Consider the following 22,744-nt stretch of genomic DNA (forward strand, 5'->3'; position numbering starts at 1 on the left):
ATTTTGATAGAGACGTTCATTCCTAATTGTATGCCATCTTGGTCTTGATGTATTCTACAGCTGTGATTTCTTTGTTTTTGAGATTTGCTTGGATGAAATTCCTTCTATTGGGGTGTGCACATCCCTCTTATCTCTGAGACCTCCATCTCACTTTTTCTTTCATGACACAATCTTTGGAAATGTTTTCTATTCTTTGGAATCTGAGTTAAACTACTACCCAGCAATTTTTCCTTATTTCTGTACCAGACTATGGGTGCCCCTACAGGTTTCCCATCCTTGGGAGTCATGTGAGGTTTCCTTTTCTCACTGTCCTCCATTTTGCAGTACTGGCTTTCACAGTTCACAGAGATGATTTGACTTGTCTGTTTTCTTTTGTTTCCAGTCCTGTTAGAGTTCATTTCTCCCTGTTTGTGCACCTGTGGACTCCCTTTGTCAATTATTGTTGGGTCATGCAGGTGCTTTCTTGTGATTTATCCATATGTTTTTGTTTTACTACCCCATTCTCATCCTGTGTAGCTTTAGTATCTTAAGGATGCTGTATCTTCTCTTTTGGCTGTGAAAACTGTATAGCAGGTTCTTTAACCCCTCTGGGTTTTTATTCTCATCTTTTTGCCATCCACAATAAGACTTTCCTCGGTTCAGTATAGATGGGTTCTCTTTTTGGTTGTGAATAATGAAACTTGATATTCCAATGTGTCTGTCATCCTATCTTTTTCTCCATTTTATTAATAACAATTAGGTTTTTAGTTCCAGGTCTTTCCCTTGGACTTAGCCACAGTCCCTTACATTTTCAATTGGATTATGTGAACATTTTCTCAGGAGATGCAACCTTTGATTGGCTTCTTCGAAAACAACCTTCATTCTCTTTCAGGTGGTGGCACATCTGGGTCGGTGTAATGTGCTCCAGGTCCATCTTAACCCCAACTCAGTATCTGGTCCACCTGGGTGTTTTTCTCGATTCACACATAAGGCAGCTTTGACTATCACCTTTGCATCTTCATGCTATTATGATTCACTTTTCCAAGATTCTTAGGTCTCCTACTTTACCTGCACAAGAGTTCACTCACTTCGGGGAACTCTGACTTCCCTCAAGTCCCTTATGCCTCTCAGGCATGCTATATGCATTCCCTTCAGTAGACCCTGGGTGGTTAATGGAATATGTCCCAGGATTTCTTGTCAGCCCTCATAACTCTTCCTTCATTTCTCCATCTTTCTCCGTTATGATGGCGGGATCACTTCAACATAACTGTAAGTATTCCCCTTTCCCTCCTCAACCTGATTTGCCTCTGTACACAGATGCCTCTCTTTCACAATGGGTGGAAATTCTGAACACCACCACCATCTTAGGGGTTTGTTCTCTGGAGGAGCAGTTCCTTCATGTCAATATCCTGAAAACATTGGCTATGTTTAGGGCTTGTCAAAACTTCAGTCTCAGTTCACAAGTCACCTGGTGATGGTCCATGCAGACAATCCCACAGTCTTATTTCACTTCAACCATTAGTGTAGTACTCATTCATGATATTCTATGCATTTTCATTCTGAAATTTCTCTTTCGGGCCCAAAACCATCAGATTCAGTTGTCAGTTTGTCATGTCTCAAGGGTTTTTAACCTAATGGCAGATTGCTTGAAAAAGATCCTTACAATGGAGTATTCTCTTCATCTTTTGGTGTTTTAATGGATTTGCTCCCACTTTAGGATTACTCTAGTCAATACCTTTGCAATTCTCTCAAATTTCAAACTTCCTCTAATTTGGTCTCCAGACTTGGATTCCGCAGCTCTGGCTGTCACTATTCTTAGTCAGAACTGATCCAAATTCTTTATACTTATTTTCTTCCTTGTCTTCTTCTCTGTCCTGTTTCTCACTGGCAACACCCCTTGCCATGTCTTTCTATTTGCTCTTCTTGCTAGCTCAGTCATGGCTCCCCTCTTGCACTGTTTGTCATCCAAAGAGCCTCTTCCACTTCTTTTTTTGTGGTTCCTTTTCTGCCAGCTTCAGTTATCCATTTTTCATAATAAGGTGTCACAGCTTTGACTTCAAGTGTGAGGTGTATCCAATTCCTTGTGCAATGATTTGGCTTTTCACATAGAGTAGCCCATTTTTTGTCTTGTCCATGGTGGCCTTCTATACTGGTCCTCTATAAGCACAAATGGATTGTTTCTTACTGCTGCTCCATTCCACTGGATTATCATACTGTGACCCATCTTCCTACTTTTTTTTACCTAGCTTTTTCACCCAGGTCTATCTGTGTTAGTGATTATCAGTTATAGAGTTACTTTGTCCACAACTTTTCATTTCTTACTTGGCCCTTCTTTTCATTCTCTGATTGGATGTACATCTTCAGAGATTTTCTCTTCAGTTGTGCACTTTGCTTGGTCCCTCTTCTGGACTGGAATCTCTGTGTTGTTTTCCAAGTTCTCACTAACTCCCTGTTTGAACTTCTGACCTCCTGCACCATATATATATAATCTGTTTCTTAAGATTTACTTTCTCCTTTTTCTCACTTGTGGAAGACATCGTTCAGATGTTTATGCATCAGATGCCTCCCGCAATTTTTATCACAGGAATCAGTCAATTTTATTTCTTGACCGCTCCTTTCTCCCCAAAACTTGGGCTGCCCAAGAGAATAATTGAATATTTTCTCACATCACTTTCTCATCCATTTTTTCTTTATAGGATCATTCCAAGCCCAATTGTTTTTCATGCCTGGTTTAGCCTACTTGTTGTTATCTCACTCAAACTACTCCCTCTTCTATGAAAACTGCTATTGCCTCCTCCTCTTGTGACTTATTACCTTTGAATGGATGGATTCATCAGCTCTTCCAGTTGGTATATTCTTCTTTGGGTGAGGGTGCCCGTACACTATTGTGTCACCTCCCATCAGATTGATCATCTCATGGCCTCTCTTGTCTCTCGTTGATGTCTTCTCCTAGATGAGATTCTATAGGCCAGAAAGTGGAAGACACCTAACATGTTTATATCACATGGTGCTTTCTTATGTATTTGGCTTTTGTCTTCCTTTTTGTCCAGTCTACCCAAAGGCTTTTGTGAGGTGAGAATTGTTATTGGTTCTTTACTCTATCACCTGCTCACTCTTTGCCATTGTTATGTCTCACTGTCTTTCACCTCATGATGATGGAACCTCTTGTGGTCAATGTTACCCCATTGTGAATGCTGACCTCAAATCTGCATTGAGAGGGAGAATATAGAAAGTGTTAAACTTATCCAGCCCTGTTTAATGCCCACTGTTAAGATGTGTTTTCCACAAGATTGCATTGATTTTATCTATATATGTTATGTGTTCCAGGCCATTCTACACTTGACAAACAAAAAACCCCAGCACCAGGTGTGTGCCTGCCTGGCTCAAGCCTTTTATCTTTAATCACAGTGATTCATTGCACTTTGTCTAATACTAGGTGATTGTGCCTGATGACAATAATTTATACATCTCTCCAATGCTCTCCCCTGCATAAATTTCTCTCCACCATTTGTTCTAGTGGAGTATGCAAGAATCCTTGCTTCCCTAGTTCCAAATAGTTGTGGAAGTCTTTGTGGAGATTTCCTCATCAGGCACTGCAATTCTTTTGTCATGAGACACATCCTTTGTTTTAGAAATAGTGCCAAAGTGTTAACAGGATACCCCACTACATTATGAACTAAGAAATTCCTGGTGGTTAACCCTCTCTTCATGGGCATCCTTTACTGCACATGTCACAAGGGTTTTAGTGAGTAACATTCAAAATGTAATGGAACTACTTTTTGCTCATGTTATGTCAATTATTGTAGCAAAAAAATCATAGCTAATAGTCCATATTTTAATAGTATATAAGTTTTAAGTTGTTAAGTTTGCAAGGCAATGTTTTAATAAATCATGAATTTCTCTCTTCTCTAATATATTCACCACCCCACCAAAAAGTACGAAATGTAAATTACTCACTATAAAATCATCTTCTCTCAGACAAACCATAATTTTATAGCCTTCAATCATCTTTGGTTACAGAGCTATTTGTCGCATCCTTTCTTTCAGGATTTGTCAATAGTTCTCTCTTGTGTTTAATACTATATTATTTATAACCAATAGAAATTCAAGGTTTTTCTTTATCAAATGACGTATTATATTACATTGTTTTTGAACAGAGAATTGTAATAGTACAAGCTTCTTTACCACAGGAAAGATAATTACTAGCTTGGATGAACTTGTAAGAGCTCTTGTTGGATAGTTAGAAAGCCAGAAAAATTGTAATAGCTATAGGAAATTGTTTGCTTTTTGCATGTTATTATTCTATGTTCTTTGGTGCATTATTTAATTAAATAAAAATTATTTAGTGCATTACTACCATTAGTATAAAAAAAAAAGTAGGGTTAAGTGTCATTGACAGTTGACAGCAAAAAAAATGTAATTTGATAGCATAGCATGAACTGCATGTTCCCCAAGTGATTTACAATTTATAATGGTGCAAATAATAGTTAGACATGGTTCAAAGGGCAATAAAACAATAAAATGTAAGTATAAATATATGTGTAATGTTCTGAGTTTAAAGCTACTTAGGATAAACAAATGTAGTTTCATGTTACAATTTGAAGCCATTCTAGAAGGAAAAAAGAAAACTTAAATTTAACCTAAAAAGCTGATTATTTTGTATATAAAAGACATGTAATGTTTACTGAAAGTCTGCCAAATTTTGTGAAGATACACGTACTATATTAAAAGTTAGTACTATCGAAACAAATACAAATCCAGCTGGATGAGTCTTGAGTTTGCCCCAGGACACTGGTCTGGAATGCTACTTTCTGCACCTGATTTGATGTGAATATCTAAGATAACTATTTCTACAATATGAATGGCCTAACTTACAGTCCTAACTACACTACACACTCATGTTCAGCTATCTGTATGGTGTAGCAGTCTTCCATTCCACCCACATGTGACATGTTAGCAAATCCAGCAAATGATTCTTATGACAATATCTTTTGTTTTAGCACTTTTATTGGGCATAGAATATTCCTTTCTTTTATGTTATCTCCCACAAAATGATGCCCCACCAGGCTACCATATCTCATGGTTGTCGAACTCTGTTGGCTTTCCCTTTCTAATGCTACTTTCAGAAAGGAGATCACCTTTCTACTTTCTCTTCACCAGCCCCTCAACTATGTTCAATGTGATATTCTAGCTGTTTATGATGCAGAGAGGTGTGTTGCATTTCCGAAGTTAACATTTTCCTTATCTGAAAATATATTTCAGTTATATACTCACCTCTTTGCATCACCTTTCCTTCCCACTTCTGGTGCATTTAGTTTGCCTCGCCAAGAATGAGCCTTTGTTCATATGATAGTATTCATGGGGATTACTGCACATGGAAGATGTGTTGCAGATGAGGAGCTATAGTCTAATGATGATTATATCATAGGGTTACACAATACACAACACTTATATGGTTTGTGGCATGTGAAGGAACTTACATGGCACTGTGCACAAGTTAACAGCTCTTTATGATGCAAAGAGATGAGTATCTATCTGAAATATTTTAACATTGTTGATTCTTGCATCTTCTGCAGGGTTGGTCGAGAAAGGTGTGTCTCTGTTCCCATTTCCATTAAAGAATATAATCAGTCCCACATCCAGTGATATGATAAAACAGGAAGTACAGTCTTCACAATTAAGGCTACTTGTGGAGGCCAGTTCTGCTGTATAGTTAATATACCCATAGCAACTGGACTTTGGAAGCTTTGTTGTGACAAAAGGAACCATGGTAACTTCATTACAACCCTCTTCATTTGCATGTTATAGTAGAGCTCTTGGTTAAAATTTTCATCAAACCATAAGTGCTTTGGCAGACTTTTGAGGTTGTTTAGGAGCTGAATCAGCCAATGGTGTTGGTTTCTTTCTCTGCCCCATTGTGTGGTTCTGTGTGACAACCTTGAACCATGTGCCAGAGAAGTGGCCTCCATCAGAGAGGAAATGTCCCTGAGACCCATGTGGTGTGCTGTGAAAATCTTATCACAATCAGGAGGTGATATACTTGGGACTTTCTATGTAATGTCTTTTGATTGTCTGCGTAATTGGCAAAATTTTCATAGATATGATCATCAGTGCAACTCAGTGACAGATTTGTTCCAGTTTGTCCAAGTTATCCAAAGCATCATGCACTAATACCTTCAAGACTTAGAATCAGAATTTGCACCATTTGCTTCAGATCCTCCTTCGCCTTCTCTTTAACCCTATCATAATGATGCCATTTTTAAGTACCTTTTTACTCATGTTACTGAGTTACATTCAAAATTTAATTAAAGCAATTTACTATCCATGTATGTCAATGAAATTAACATTATAATGTATGTTATAATTAGAATTCTTATGTGATCTAACTTTTAAACATTTAAACAAAATACTTAAACTGCACTTTTCTTGTCATGTGATCCACGCACCATGAAAACTCAACTATCGCAGGGACTATCTTGAAACACAGATGCTTAATCTTGTACATGAGTGTTTAGACAGTAATGTATGTATATTTGAACTCTTAACACGTACGTTACAAAGTTTTTTGATTTCATGCACTAGAAAAGAGTAATAAATTTTGAACTGGTATATTTAAGTGTTTTACATTCACAAAAAAGAAACCTATCATTCTATAGGTGTTTGAAGAACTTGTAGCAATCTGCCACAATTCAATTCTTCGGATTGTTAGCCGACACTGGGCAGCTGATACATAATTGAAAAAATAGAGTTGTTTAAACATTTGTTTAACAGCAGGTAAAAGCTTGGAATTGTCTATTCTTTCATTGGGGGGGGGGGGGGGGGTCTGTGAGCCAGACTAGTTTCGGAGAATTCCACTCCTCATCAGCTACCCTGTTAATTATGTATTATTTGTATTTTAAAATTCATATTTGAAAGGTTTAATGATTTTTGTTAAGTTTACATGTTGTCCTCTCACTGGAGAAGGCTTGAAAAGAGAGATGTGCAGAAGCCATATTGCTGTTTGTTAAAACGAAACTGCGGATCATAACTTTGTGATGGCTCATAGGCACCAGGTGATGTTTCATCATAAATCATAAAAGATAAAGAGTTGAAAAGGAAAATAAAACATTAAAAATAAACTATAAGTAAAAAGGTAAAAATGTGAAACTACTCGTATGACTGAATGAAGATATTTTAAGAGTATTCAACAAAGAGTTAAAAGGTATGTACATATTTCTATTTCTTAATTTTAAACATTTCATTGCAATGTATGTTGATGTAATGTTTGTATAATAATTTCCTTCACCTCAACCCAAGTGTAACATTTCTATAATAACTGCCTTTATATCAAACCAGTGTAATATTTGTATAATATTTGCCTTCATGTCAACCCAAGTTTAATACATATATATATGATGCATTGATATCACAAACTATAATTTTGTTTCAATTGCATCTAGCACTTATTCTAATTACTAAGGCAATAGTAAGATAGGACTTCCATTTTTATCTGCTATCAAGTTAGGTATGTGCAATAACTCTGTTCTATATCCCTGTTTTGGGGAAAGTTATTTTGTTGTAAATTATGTACATTTTGAATGTTTATCCATTAGGTATATGAATTGTTTGGGATGTTTATTGAAATATTTAATACATGTTTAATCTCTCTAACATGGAGTTCTTTATGAATTAATGGATAAATTATAGTCACTTGCTCACATAACAGATGCATCATGTTTTTAGAAATCTTTGTGTTCAACATTTTTATTCATCTCTTTAAATTAATCTGACATAACTATGATAATCAGAAACTTCAATATATGTTTCTGCCTACATTAATCAATCCTCCTTTTTGTCTGTTATAGTTAACTCTTGAATTCCATAGTCTGTTCTTTAGCCACATGAAAAAGAGATGTCCACTAGGCATAACTTTAGTTTTGGGAAAATGGTCTTATATACTACCACATTTAGCAGTGTTTGAGCAGCTTAAATAAACTTTAATTCCACTATTATGGAACAACAACAAATATGTTGTTGATCTGTTGTAGGTGGATCTCAACTTTATTTTAGATTACCTTGTATAGTACTATTTATTTAGTTGCTTGTTACGACAGCGGAAGTCACATGACGCTTGGAGTATGCGCACTGGAGTTTCTAGAAGGATCTTGAATTATCGAGGAACCCCACGAATGTCCAAATGTTTGCCCGGTGCCCTCTTTTTTAGCATGTAAGCCTGGCAAATAAAGCCAGCAAGAGATAGATATGCAGATAGATTGAAGATAGAGATAACTGAGTCATGCAAACAGTAGACACCATAAGTAAAGTGTGTGAATCACTGTGATTTATAGCGTGTGTTATAAAAGTAGTTAAGTTTAAAATGACTGTGGAAATTCTGTGTAATACAAAAAGTTGTATCAAGAAAGAATAAACTAGATTTAATTAAGAAAGGACTTGTATTACTGAAGTTCTTCGGAAATAATTTATACCGGAAATTAACAAACGAGCAGATACGTAACATACTATTTGAACAGCTCTTTTGCCTTGAAAAAAGTTATCCAACTTTTAGAGACATTCACTGCTTATGATGTTCTTGTGGTGGCTCTGAGTTTAATAGCACCTAACATTCATTAGATAAGCTAGGCCAGCCACTTACCTGATTAGGTCATTCTGCAGTTTGTCTTTTTATCTTGCCTTTAAAAACATTTATTTCTTTGGGAGAATTTTAAGTAGTAACCACAAGTCCCAAATATATGTTTTCTTACCTTTGGGTAGTTCTAATAATATATTGCAAGCTTTTTTCTTCCTAGCACTGAGAGGATTATTCTGAGTACTAGATTTCATTTCTGGGACCATTTCTGACAGTACCAGTAAAGGTGATGCATAGCTGCAGCAACAACCACTACTGGTTTCTTCTTTAGAGATACTCATAATAAGTCATCTATGTGAGTGAAATGAGACATTAGCTTTCTTCTCTATTATAGTGTGTTTCAACTATATATAAATATTCCAGTGCATTGTGGTTAGGGCACTTGACTCACAATCTGCGAGTTGTGAGTTTCAATCCCGTCACTGAAAATGCTTACCCTTTAAACCATGGGGGCATTTTAGTATGATGGTCAGTCCTTTTATTTGTTGGTAAAGAGTAGTCCAAGAGTTGGTGGTGGGTGGTATTGACTAACTGCCTTCCTTCTGGTCTATCACTTCAAAATTATGGATGGCTAGTGCAGATAACCTTTGTGCAAAAAAAAATAAAACACCTTCCAAAAACACAACACAAATTCTACACTAAATCAAACAGCTTGAAAAATTCTAGATATTGGTACCTCAGATAGATCACAATATACAACTAAAGATATACAGCAAAGCACTAAAACAACTTACAGTGCACAGTAAGCTCAAGTAAGTTTTGAGGAATAGCTAAGCAGATCTTACTGCTCACACGTATAAGCAAAATCATATGTTAGTACAATGTCTGGTAATAAAAAACACAATCATCATACAAAACAACACAAACAAGAAAATGCTGAAAACCCACAGTATGAAATTATCACAGTCGATATTATTACTTTAATTATTGGTACACTTTACATTTTTAATGACCACAAACATTAGCTGTAAAAAAATGATTTTCATGCATGCTGACTAGCAAAAGACAGTAAAAAACGTTGTCACAAAACAATACACTTTTTAAACCAGGCCTCCCAGTGAACATTAAAAACTACTTATTGAGGAAGTCAACTGGCTCAACCAGTGACTACTGCAGAAATTAAACGTAAAACCAGAGATGTAAAACCAGAGATAAGTTCCCCCATTGAAAACCAAATTCAGAATAAATCCTTAAAGCATGCCACTGCCCTTTTCTTACACCACCTTGCTTCCTTCTTGACTTCTTCTATCTTTGCGGGGTATGTCCCACCTTCCTGTAAGAAAGCCACAGTTCTCATGTTAAAAAAAGCAGGCAAATCTCCCACTGGGCCCTCACGTTATAGACTAATTAACTTAACTGTTAACTTAGGGAGATTGTTAGAAAAGATAAGTATTCAACTGATTACATTGTTCGTTAGAAACGAATAATATCCTAAGTAACTTTCAAAACAGCTCTAGGAAAAACAAATAAACAATGGACCATCTATTCAGATTCATCGAAGCTACTTACAATTTTTCTATTCGACGCAATGCCACAGTGGCTGTCTTTCTTGATGTCAAAAAAGTCTTTGACTCTGTTTGACATGAACTTCTGAAATATGAATTAAATGGTTCAAAATTTAGACTCAGCTTGGTTAGATGGTTTTTTGTTTATTTAATGGACAGACAGATTCAACTTAAAGTTAGAAATTCTTTCTCGTCTACCTTCCACCACTTAGTGGTGTCCCTGCATTATAAGTCTTTTCATGTATAATCTGCATGTTAATGCTATAATTTTTTCAATATGCACCAATACAACCTTCTTCCAGTTTACTGATGTCATTGCTACCTTTTACTCTCTTTCCACTCTGGTATAGCCATCCAAAAACTTTATAAACTTATCAACCATCTCCAAACTTAACACTCCAAACATATGGTACATCAAGCTAAACCTTAAAATGATTCCAGGCATTGTTTTCACTCACAAATATAATAATGAATCCAATAAATTAAATAAAAACATTGCTAGTAAATAACATTCAGATAAACATCTTAAAACATAATAACATTTTTATGGCTCACTTTTGATATTCTCAAGTGAACTAATCATATAAATCTTGCTCTAAACAAAATATGAAAGAGGTATCTCAGACTTCTTGTTGGCAGATGTAATTGAACCTCATCAGAAAATTCTTAAAAATCTAAATCATACATTAGATCAATCATAGAATACAGCTACTCAGCTTTTCTTAATATGAATACTACAAACTACAGATACTTTAAAATCAAATACTGTTAAATTTGGCCATATAACTACGATGTTATAAACCCATCTTAATATTACACAATACTCCAAAAATTCCTATGTTAAAAAAACAGACTTTATAGCATAGACACACACTACTACTAAAAAGAAAAAAAAACCTACCTAAAAAACCTCTTTATATTATACACACTGCTTAAACACCAACTCAATGGACTCCATTTTACATGGTTTTGAAAAAAGCTGTTCTTAAGAAATGATGAAAGTAGGGAAAGTTCAGTTGTCTGCATGGATAGAAATTTGTTTAAAAGAGAAAGGAAATGAAAAAAGGATGAAGAGAAACTACATTAATTTCTTGCCATCCTGGTATTTTCCAAAACTCTGATAATCATCATATATCATCCCAAAGTCCCTTAGTACACTTGCCCACCAGTTTGTTTTTGGAAGGCATACCCAGCATATCTTACAGTAAAGATGGAGTGTCTCATCATTGAAAGTTGCTAGAGACTTGGCAGCTGCACATTGAAAAGCTAATTAAACTCAATATAAAGCTTGGCTTTCATCAGTATTTTGCTACTGTGGCATATCAGTCCTTGGTCTGTTCCTGGAATGTTTCACTGCAACAATTGTAAAGCCATTAAGAAGCAGCAGTAAGTGTTTGGTCTTTGTTTACACTCTTCAATCTATTTGAATCTTATTAGATCATTCTTAGACAGTAAGTTGAAAGTGAAAAGATTTACATATTTAGATGACCTTGTGTATCACCTTAAAGTCCTGACCTTGACAGCACTTCAGATTGCCACGAGCTTCAGCTCAAGAACCTCACAAGGTTTCTTTTGCTCATGTCAGTAGTCCCGAGTTCATTAAGATCAGTTTCACTGACCAGTTCTCAACTGGTTAATGTTTCTGGATATAGACAAATCCTTATTCAGATATATCCCCCCCCCCCTGTAATATTCCTTGCATTTTTAGAAACACCATCAACCTATTTAATGAGGAACTAAGGATCAGATGAAATTCAAAGATTAATTTTAAATTAGAATCAAACACAGAACTAATAGTTTATTTTTATATTTTGTGTTGTCTCTTGATTTCAGACTTTTATTAATGATTGGGTTCTGCTATTGTTTTGATACTTTTTTAACAAGCAGACAATGAACACTTATATTTAATCACAAAACTCATGACTGTATTAGGAACATTCTGTGTTTACTTACTGACTGACAGATAGGTAACATTTGCTCATAAAAAGTTTTAGCCTTGATACCTCTTACAATTTTAAGAACCTAATTCAAACTAAGAGCAGTTTGCCAAATCAGAGTTATAGTTTTCCCCATGCTTTCTGATCATACTGTTCCTTCCAGCCAATCAGAAAGCAAAAAAACAGTTTAAGATACATTCCTAATTTCTTCCTAGCCAATTAAGATATAATACTAGTTCCTTACTTAGAATACTATATGATTAAAAGTTTGCCATTACAAATAACTTATGCACAAGCACCCACCATAAATGTATAAGGTCTCCAGACAAAATCATTCAGCAAGTATTGTTGTATACAGATGGTTAACTTTTGAGACTCAAATACTTGTTGACTACTAAATAACAATGAAAATAATATCTACTGCCAAAGTGGAGAAATTAGTTGTTGTTCTTTTCTGTAATAAGTAAAGCCCTTGAAAGCACCAAATCAGACTGTTAATTGTGATATTTAAGTCCAGCAACAAACCTTTTTATGTTCCCAGTAGGTATGTAATGTTAAATTACTTAGCAATTTGCTATTAACATTTCTTTAGATTTACTGGCCACATATTCCTGTTGAAGTACAATAATAATTGTGTATCTGTCGTAATTTCATAAAACAGCAAAATTACATAGAACAAGAATGAAATAAATGTAATTCTCTGTGTAACGAAACACATATTTCATTTCGCAATACTTTTTGTCAATATTACACTCTTAATTTTAATAGATTACTGTAGAACGTGTCTCATATTTGTTGTCACTGTTCTCTCAGGTATGAAATGTGTATAAAATTTTCCAGTCAACCATTATCCTACCTGTTATAGCTTTAATTAATCATTCATAATTAATAAACATCACCCTTTAAAGCTATCGTGCACAGACTGTGGGTTGCACACCCTCCCCCAAGTTACTGCAAAGGGTCATTATGGGGGGGCACACAACTGTAGCTATAAGAGCATATAAATTATATCTGAAAGTACAAGTTTCAAAATAAAGAAGTTGAAATACTAACATACAAATATTACTACTGTTAATTAATATAGTAACAACAATTAACATGGGGAGGGGATTCCAACAAAACATGCATTTAGAAAGAGGAGGCACAATTAAAAAAGTTTGTGCACAACTGGTTTAAAGGATGATAAACCAGTTGATGATTTTTAGATTATTTGATTAAATTTTACTCTCAGCTCTTGTTTAGTAATATGTTTAATCAGTAGTTAAGCTTTCAAACAGTTTGTCTTAGATTAATTATAAGTGCTGAAATGGAAATTGAAGACTGTTCCAGTTTGATGTACAATGCTAGAGCCTTGTTCATGATGATTAATGAAAGAACCATTAAAATGAAATACTTATATTCTAGTTAATAAGTAGGAAATTGTTAATACTTATTTTGGCCAGTTTATTTTCTATATATGATAATATTACTACAAATCACAAACCTGTAAAATGCTTCTTCACATTTTTGTTAATTGTAGAACTTTTCTAAGAGAATTCTATTATGCTTTTTTTATGTTATTTCATATGTGATAAAATATTATCTGCTGAGTCTTCTAATTTTTTAATCTTCTTTAGTTGATGGTGTAACCTCTTATGTGTTTGAAGAGATGAAAGACCTCTGCTCCAATATGTCCTTCCTACCAGGAAAAGAAATGTACTGTGTTTCTCTTATTCGATTGGGATTGATCATTTTTGTTCATCATGAACAGCCAAGGGTACTCTTTACACATTTTATATTAGATGCTTTGAACTGCTCTGTCTATGAAGTAAAACTAACTGTGCTACATTTTTTGAAGCAGCTACTTACAAATAACAGTGTCAGTTTACTCGAATTTTCCTTTGATGTTGGCTTGGAGTCTTGCAGGACTGAAGATTGGGGGTTTTGTAATGAGACGGATAGAAAAACATACTTAGTGCAATTTATAAAGGAATCAAAGGAAATAGGAAAGAAGTTAGTACAGGAGGCATTTGAACCAAAGAATTATTCATGTTGTGTGACTGAGGTAAGGGCTTATAATATCTGTGTCAAGTTATAATTCATAAGGAAGTTGATAAAACACATTTGATAATTTATTAAGCTAAACTACTTTATAGGTGAGTACATTATTTGTTTACTCCTATGGTTTTCCATGTTTGGAAGTATTGGGCACAAAGATAAATCAGTTATACATAACTGGAGGTTTTAGGATTTGATAACTTGTAAGGTTGTGTAAGAATAAGTGACCAATAGAAGAGATAGACAAGTTTAATGAACACAGTTAAGTATTTATAATTTTACCCTTCATTAGACTCACATTTTTGAAGGGTTAACTAACTCATATTGAATATGAACTAAATTTCATTGTACAGAACAGTAAGTTCTGGACAAAGATAGAAAAAAATTATATATTCAATCCATTGTATAGGTTAACCAAGAAGATAAACCAGGCCAATGTTATGTTGAAATTAATAGTATGTTCTCTATATAATATAATATTATATAATTTTTGTTATGCTTATGAATCTTTGTTTGTCACTTTACTATAACGTAGACAGTCTTGTCTGGTTTGTATATTAATCTAATAACTATAGAAGTAGTTAGTATATAATAATACCACAACTTTTCATTTGTCTTAATTTCTCTTTAAGTTAAAATAGCTTTAAAATTTAATACTCAAACCATTTTTATTATTTGTCTATTGTGATTTAATGAAATAGCAGAGTTGTACATAACAGCAATTTAATGAACAACACTACTTTATATGTACCATACTAAATGTACATTTTAAATATAACATATAGCACCAATACATTGGTGAATAAGGTTTCTGCAAACCTGGAAAAACATGGAAATGATGGTGAATGAAAGAAATATTTTCATGTTATGGAACTTCAAATATTGAATAACAATACAGAATTTAAAATGTAAAATTTTTTATAATAACATGAAAATAAAAACAGAAAATATTCACCATTTTGTACAGTTGTCAATTTAAAAATAAGTTTGTCCTGAAAATCCAAAAAATTTGCAATGTACAAGTTAGGCTATGGGAGCATTATTTAGTATTGCTGTACAGGATTGGTAATATTGTCAGTGAAATTAATATAAAAATTTGTTTACAGAAGAATCTAATACTTATCAAACAACATTTATAAAAACAAACATAAGCTACACAGAACATCTAATGAACATTGGAATAAATAATAGTGCACATGCACTAAACATTTGACACTCTAGATAATTAAAAAAAATCTAAATGAATTAAGAATTAAAGAAAATAATGTATTACAAATTTCACAGTTAGTACACTTAACAAATGGTACAACATAAAAAAGTTTTGAAAATAATGGCACTTTTCAAAAATTAATTTAAAAGTACAAAACATAATGCATGAAAAAGGAATGTTAAAACCATGTGAATCATTAGTTAGAATCTACTGTAGCCTAAATATAAATTTTCCAAAACATATTTCACTGTATAATGTGATTCTGTGCTTTTTGTTCATTTAATGTGTTCTGTAATGTTCAGAGAACTGCCAGTGTATGGTTTACATTATCATTTTCTTAAATTGAAAATGTATTTCTAATAATACTTACCTCCTCTCACATTTGTAGCTATTACTCGACTGTCAGGGTTTCTTCATTTGCTCATCTAAGCATTGATCTGATTTTTTTCTCCCTTGCTCCAGTCTTTTATTCCTACTTAATTGCCCATGGTGATATCTGTCTCATGACACTCCACCTACTTCAGTACACCCTCTACCCTAGTTCTGTATATAAGCACGTCATTCAGATAATGTTATCACTTTTTCTTGACAAAGTGTTTACTAAAGGGTTTCTTCTCACTACAATTGTTGAAGATACTTTGAGCATTCTTAGTGCCACCTAGTTGCTTTTTGTAAATTAAAAAATAATAATAATATTTTTTTATTTTAATTGGCCAGCCGTTTTGCAATATGAATTCTCGGATTATTATTTCTAGCACAGAAGAAAATCACGTCTCTCCTATCCCACCTCTGAGATCTAGTGTCACACAACAATTTTAGTAACTTTCGATTGAGACTGTCAGAGATCTTGTTTGTAGTGAGATGGAGATATATATTCAGCTCTGTAGTGTTTCTTTAGGTGGCTCTAAGGCTGCAATTGAGGGTGCTCCTTGACATACTGAAGAGAGTTTAGATTCACTTTTTCCTGTGCCTTATTTTTGTCTTTTGACTTTTCAGTCCCCCTATGAGACAATTGTGAGTTTGCGGGCTTGCATCACTAGAATTTGGGGTTCAATTCCCTATAGTGGACACAGCAGATAGCCCAATATTGCTTTGCTCTCACAAACCAAACTTACCTGACTAAATGTTATTCCAATCAACATTAATCAATTCAGTCTTTAAATGAAATACAACATGAAACGGGGGTCACTTTGGGATAACCTGCCTTTGATTCACTTTCTTCAGGTGATTCATTGAGTGTGTGTTGTTTTGGATCTTTCCCCAGTTGCTTTTGAAGCTGCACCTTAATTGTGGTTCATGCAGGAAGGGGAGGATATATTAGTTCAGTGTACGGACAGTTATGCCTTATTCGAAAAAGGTTGGCTCATCAATTGTCAGAACAGCACACCTGGATTCTGCTTTCATAAACCATAAAGGCAGGCTTCATTCTCAGAGTTGAAACATCTATTCTTGCTCCACTTCAGTATGTCATCAGTCTGGATATATTTTTTTCATCTTGTCTCTCAGTCAGGCTCAACTAACTCACATCCGGCTCTGTGCTATGGAACAGGAAACCAGACTCTTACTCAACTGTCCTTCTCCCAGTGCACTGATGGTATTTTTATTTTGGGAATGTGAGCTCACTAAAATCCCTTATGCCTTTGGATTAGTGCACAAGTGATACTTTTCATGGTCTTTATGCAACCAAGGGATCATAAACATCAATTCACTGACTTCCCCATTTTCCTTAGTCAAGATCATTCTTCTATATTGAAGTGTTGTTAAGTTGGTATGCTACTAAGATATGGGTTCCTATATCAACCCCTCATCCAAAGCTCCATCTTTTCATGAAATCCTCGTTTCAGGGATTGGGGTGCATGTACTAACAGTCAAGAATTTGAGGATCTACACAGGGAAGACAAGGCTTCCCTAATTATTGTTTTAATCCTCTTTTTTTCTTCGAAAGGCAAGGCCTCATGGTCTGGGCTTATTATGAGGAAAATTATCAGCCTTCAATCTAACAATTACATGATGGTGTCTTGTGTTTCTCATTGAGAGGCACTTGGTCCATGGCTCCTTGTTTTCAAATCTTGGACCTTCTTTCTCAGATTTCCTCTTCTATCTTATCATTCTACTAGCTTGCCTAGTTCCACAGGTGATGACTGCAGTAGCATATTGATTTTCTCAACCCAAACAGATTATCTCAACAAAATAGATGCTACATCACAAGGTTCTGTTGGTTTAGCTCTCATTGAAACACCCAACTACTGGCAATTTGTTCTCCAATATCTCACCTTTGGGCTTTGGCAATGGATGCATTCCATGAGGATGGAACAGGATTACTATTTTAGGCCTTCCCTGCAATGCATCTGTTACCCAAGGTACTAACTGTGTTTTTTTCCAACCCATTGTTGGGACCTGTTGATAGCACCTGATTGTTGGCTACACCCTAGTTTCTGCAGTTCCTTCAAGTCTGTCCACTTCTTCTTAAGCCATATCTGTGGAGGCGGGTATGATTTGACAGGGTTCACCTGGCTATCCAGAAGCTCCAGCTTCAGGCATACAGGTTATGCAGTCTTTTGCACAGCATCAGGGTTTAAAATAAAGGTTGGCATATATTTGTCTCTTTTTTTGTGTGTGTGTTTTGTCCTGCAAAGGACATTTTTCAACAGAAATGGCACACATATATCAGCAATACTGTACTGAGAGAAGGTTGAATCCACTTCGATCAGAAGTGCCAACCATAACTCATTTTTTGACCTGGCTCTTTGACTTTTGCACCTTTCATGTTTGCCCTGTATAAGTGGCCTTATCGACTACCTTTCGATACTAGCAACTAAATATTCTAGTACTCTCTGGTTTCCTCAGGTTTATTGGGGTCCTTTGTCCCAAACAAACATTCCAGTTACCGATCTGATATATTAAGATTACAATACATGCCCTTTCTCTACATCTATTTGTGTCCTAATTCTCATATGCCATGTATTACCTCTACCTGAAGGTGTGTTTTTCATTGCTGCTAACCTTCAAACATAGCCGGTAGGAGCAGTTTGCACTGTTTCTCCACAGACCAGTTCTTCTTACCCAAGACACTCAGACAGGGAAGGGGATTAATCCTTTTCACCGATTCATCTGATCGCTATTTCTCACTTCTATGATTGATCAGATTTTGATCATTGTCATGCTCAGTGAGCGTCTTGTTCCATGTCCTCCCCATAATTCTGGGAGCAAGTGGAATGTACCTTGCCTACACAGTTGGGGAGTGAGGATGAATGTTCATAATTCCAGACCGGATGAGCTCTGTTTTCTTTGGTTGAGTTCAACATACACGATCCCGTCATTCTGTTGCCTTTCAGGCTTCTTCAAGTGGAGAAGGTTTGTCCACTCCAATGTTGCTTACTTTCTTGTCAGGATTCTGGTGGCTTAGAATGCATCACTTTATGGCTGCAGGTTGGGATCCATTCATAAGTATTTCTATATATATAATGACGTGGTCCAATTGTTGCCCTAGCCACCAATGTGGGATATAGAGACCAAGACCCATAATTCCAACCCCGAGTAGTGGAACCTCGGCTATCTGGTTGGGGCTGGCCTATAGTGATGATCACTCATGTACAATTCCATCCACAATAGAGGAATTACATTCAGGGTGAAGAGCATGCCTGCTCTGGATATAATGTGGTTCCCCCACTAGGGTGCCAATCTTCTATTGACACACCCATGATCTATGCAGATGCTTTCTGTATGGATAATGCCCTCACTGTCCCCCCCACTTTATGAATGTGGGATTCTAGCTATAAATGTGAATGGAGGTAAGTACATTTTGGAATTTATCATTTTCTTAAGTCAAAAATGTATTTCCAATAATACTTACCTCCATTGACACTCTCCCACCCTTCCTCCCCACTAAAAGCCAGTGTTAGATACTGAGATTGAGTCAGTCTCGAAAAAATTATAAGATTATCTGAATGAGGTGCTTATATACAGTACCAGGATAGAGGATGCATTGATGTGTGGGTTCTGTTGGTAAATTAAGTTTTTATTCCTGTAAGAGTCTTTTATATATGTGTTAAACTCAGTGTACAAGTTGACAACAATAAAGCCCATATGTTGGTTGTGAAACAGACTAAACACATTTGTCTGAATAATACAGGTGAAGCTGTGACATTCTCACAGTTGGGATGTCAATACACTGAAGGGCTTAAGTTTCGAATTCCAACATAAATCGTGCCTATAATGAGAGGAATGTGACCAGACTAATCTTTTAAGTACTATGAAGTTATTTTCTTTGTAATTTATGGTGTCTGTATTGTTTGGTAATTTGTGTAACAGGATGTATCATGTAACTAGGGTCAGGCAGTGTTATTCAAACCACCTGTACTATAAGCTATTACCACTCACTAGTAGTGGCAATTAGTTTTGTCTGTGTAGTGAAACAACATACATGGACATATGTTGAAATAAACTTGTTTGAAAGTTCAAAGAAATAATATTCAAGTACCGAAAAGCTTTCTTACTATCATATCTACAGTAATGTTCAAATGCACCTGTGCTGGACTGAACAAGAGTGACCACCAACAGGCATGATAGTTTACGGCAGATGTACAAAATTCACGCTGCTAACCTCATGATATATTTGGCACAAAAAATGAAAGTACAGCTGCAATGAAACATAAACATAAATTTGAAATAAAATTAGATTTATGAAACAAAAGTTAAATGTTTTTATGTACATATATAAACATGAAATCCTATTTAAGAATAAAAAATACTTGTTTATTGTTTAGGTTTACTTACAAATATTATTTTCAGGTCTTGTATATTACTTGAAACCATAAAGAGAGTTCGTGATTATTAAAAAATTTAAAATAAATAAAATTTGCATTTTATGGATGATAAGTTTTTATTGATTTTAACATAATGTACTAAAACATAAAAAGTAATAAGTTCAAATCTGGAACAAATATAAATATCGTAATCATTTCTTATAAATACCATTTCCTAATGTAATTTCCCAAGATATTAAAGATCATAATGAAAAAAACTAAATTTATGAAAAGTAACAGACTTTATGTTTCTTAAACTACATGCATTTATGAAAGTTCTTATGAAGTCTCAAACAATTTCACTCACTAGTTTTATTGTTGGAATGAAATATAGCAAGACTTGTGTTGGCTACTCAGAAAGTTAGTAGCCTGTGGTCATCGGGTTAATGTAAGTGGCATTTATAACATAAGTAATACTTAATGACAAAGAATAGAATATAAGAGGTTTTGAAAATCAAGAAATGGTCGATAAAGAACATAAGTAATTAAGAAAAAAAATGGTGTTTCTTAAAAACAACAATAAAGGGAATATAACATATCCTAAAAATGTATATCTTTAAGTTTACTGATCAAATTCTTTTTGCATAGGCTTTCAATGTCATGACATGTCTTCAAACCAGTTGGAGTATTCTTCCTATTCAGGTATTGTTTCCATTGTTCTTTCTAAAACATTTTATAGTATTGCTACCACAGCTAAACTGATTACAGCCTAACCAAAATTCCAGAAGAAAAATTGGTAAACTCAAATGTTATTCTAATATACTGAGTGGCATGTATAAGTATAACAAAATTCAACAACAAAACTTAACACCCATTTTACATAGTGTGATTTAATATCTTTAATAATGAAGTCTTCCTTCATCCAATAGTCTAGTTCTTCTCATGAGTACTTGCTCAGGATATAACCAGCAAATACTTGCTACCCAAGATCATTGTTCCATTTTTGAAAGCATTTCTGTGTGGTCTTGCAGTCTTAAGTGTGTGTTGTTTATTAGTGGCTGTTTTGAATCTTCTTTTTAAGTTTTGTTTTGAATTAATATTTGATTATTCATTTTCCTTTCTGTATTCTTCCAATGATACTTTAGAATTTGTATCTGCAGCACCTTCTCTTTCAGTAAGCATTCTTGTTGTCATTTCTCCAGTGTTCTTGTTGAGTTTGAAGATAATGGTGCTCTTTCCCTTAATTTTGCTTCATATTTAGCAAGAAACCCTTTGAACTTTCTTTGGGTGCTACTAAGAACATTCCTTTCTTTCCCCCAGCTGATCTGGTGAGTTGAAGTTTGTTCTCCTTTACACCTTGAGCCTTATTTTTTGTACTTTGAAAGATGATTTTCTAACTAATTTATCTTCTGGGGTTCAACCTCTCTCAATTTTCTCATAGTAGAAAGCTTATACTGGGCTCCCTTCCTATGATTATTTTGCCTTTCAAGCTTTTGAGACTTAAATTGAATTAAAAAATTGTTGTTGTCTTTCACTTTCTGGACACACTTTGTCGATATTTAATGCCTTTTTAGTCTGGGTTCTTAGTCTAAAGCCCAGTTAAAATTCAAAGTCCTTTATTAATAGCCTAAGACCTTTTCTGAGAATAGACTTGCATTGTTGCATTTATCTGTAACCTTACTACTGTGTAACCAGGTTTTTGTATGCTTGGGATCTACTAGGCCAGCATGTTTTGTTGTATTTGCACAAATTGCTAGTTGCTTCTATTTTGAGGGATACTGTTTAGTGAGTGTCCCTTTTCAAATAGGGACATGAGCTACTTCATCATGCTAGCAGGCTTCTGCATGAGCTTTGACAGCTTTCTTTGTTTACTAGATGCCCTTCTGGTGTCTGATTTTTTAGAATTCTTATGCATTCTGGTTTTACTTTTATTTGGGATTTACAGTTTGTTCATTGGTTTGCTTCTTCTAAGTTAGAGCACTTAGGCTCCATACACACATGTGACCTCTTCCTGTCTCTCCCCCTTCCAAATAGGTGGGGAATGTTCTGAGTTCTTCATGCACCTAGGATCTTTCCTCTTCTTTTTTGTTTAGTAAGATGCTGGGATTTTCAGTCTGTCTTTGACTAGACTGTCTCTCATATTCCAATATCTTTCTGCTCTCTCTCTCTCTCTCTTGGGTTCTGACTACCTTTTTTCTTCTCAAAGACTTTGTTCAAGATTTCACTGAGATAAAAATGGTTCTGAGTCTTTCTCAGAAAAGGATTGCAGAGGTGTTTGGCCCTGTCTCAGGAAGAATCTGTTCACATTACTCAAATGGCTGTTTATCATAAGCTGCCTATTTAGGTTGGCTTGTGAAGCCTCCATGGCTTCGTGCTATTCTGACCAACTTATTCATTTATCTCAGGTTTTGTGGTCAGGTTGGTTAGGTTATGTTCTCTCTTTATTTTATGCTCAAGAAGTTTCTTCTTATTTGGGGAAGGTGGCTCATGTGAAAGAATTTTTTTTTGATGTTTTATTTAATTTCATTTACACTATCACATTTTAAATGCAATTCAGCATGGATCTTACATTTTTTTTGTTACTTAATTGCTTTGAATGGACACACTAGTACTAATCAACAAGTTATTATTATTTTTTTAATATAATTACAGAGGGTTAAGTTTGTGTGAATGGGGAATGTACTGTGAAATTAGAAAACACCTTT

General features: G+C 34.8%; 1 protein-coding gene across 1 annotated transcript in view; it reads left to right on the plus strand.

Annotated features, from left to right (window-relative positions):
- LOC106471143 (thyroid adenoma-associated protein homolog) overlaps positions 1-22,744 on the plus strand; it is a 239,364-nt gene that overhangs the window by 192,234 nt on the left and 24,386 nt on the right. Inside the window, exons 11-12 of the mRNA XM_022400645.1 lie at positions 13,664-14,091; positions 20,688-20,741. Of these exons, the coding sequence (XP_022256353.1) occupies positions 13,664-14,091; positions 20,688-20,741 (482 nt within the window). The remainder of the gene's footprint in view (positions 1-13,663; positions 14,092-20,687; positions 20,742-22,744) is intronic.

The sequence above is a fragment of the Limulus polyphemus genome, unplaced genomic scaffold, assembly GCF_000517525.1.
Source record: "Limulus polyphemus unplaced genomic scaffold, Limulus_polyphemus-2.1.2 Scaffold110, whole genome shotgun sequence".
Classification (NCBI taxonomy): domain Eukaryota; kingdom Metazoa; phylum Arthropoda; class Merostomata; order Xiphosura; family Limulidae; genus Limulus; species Limulus polyphemus.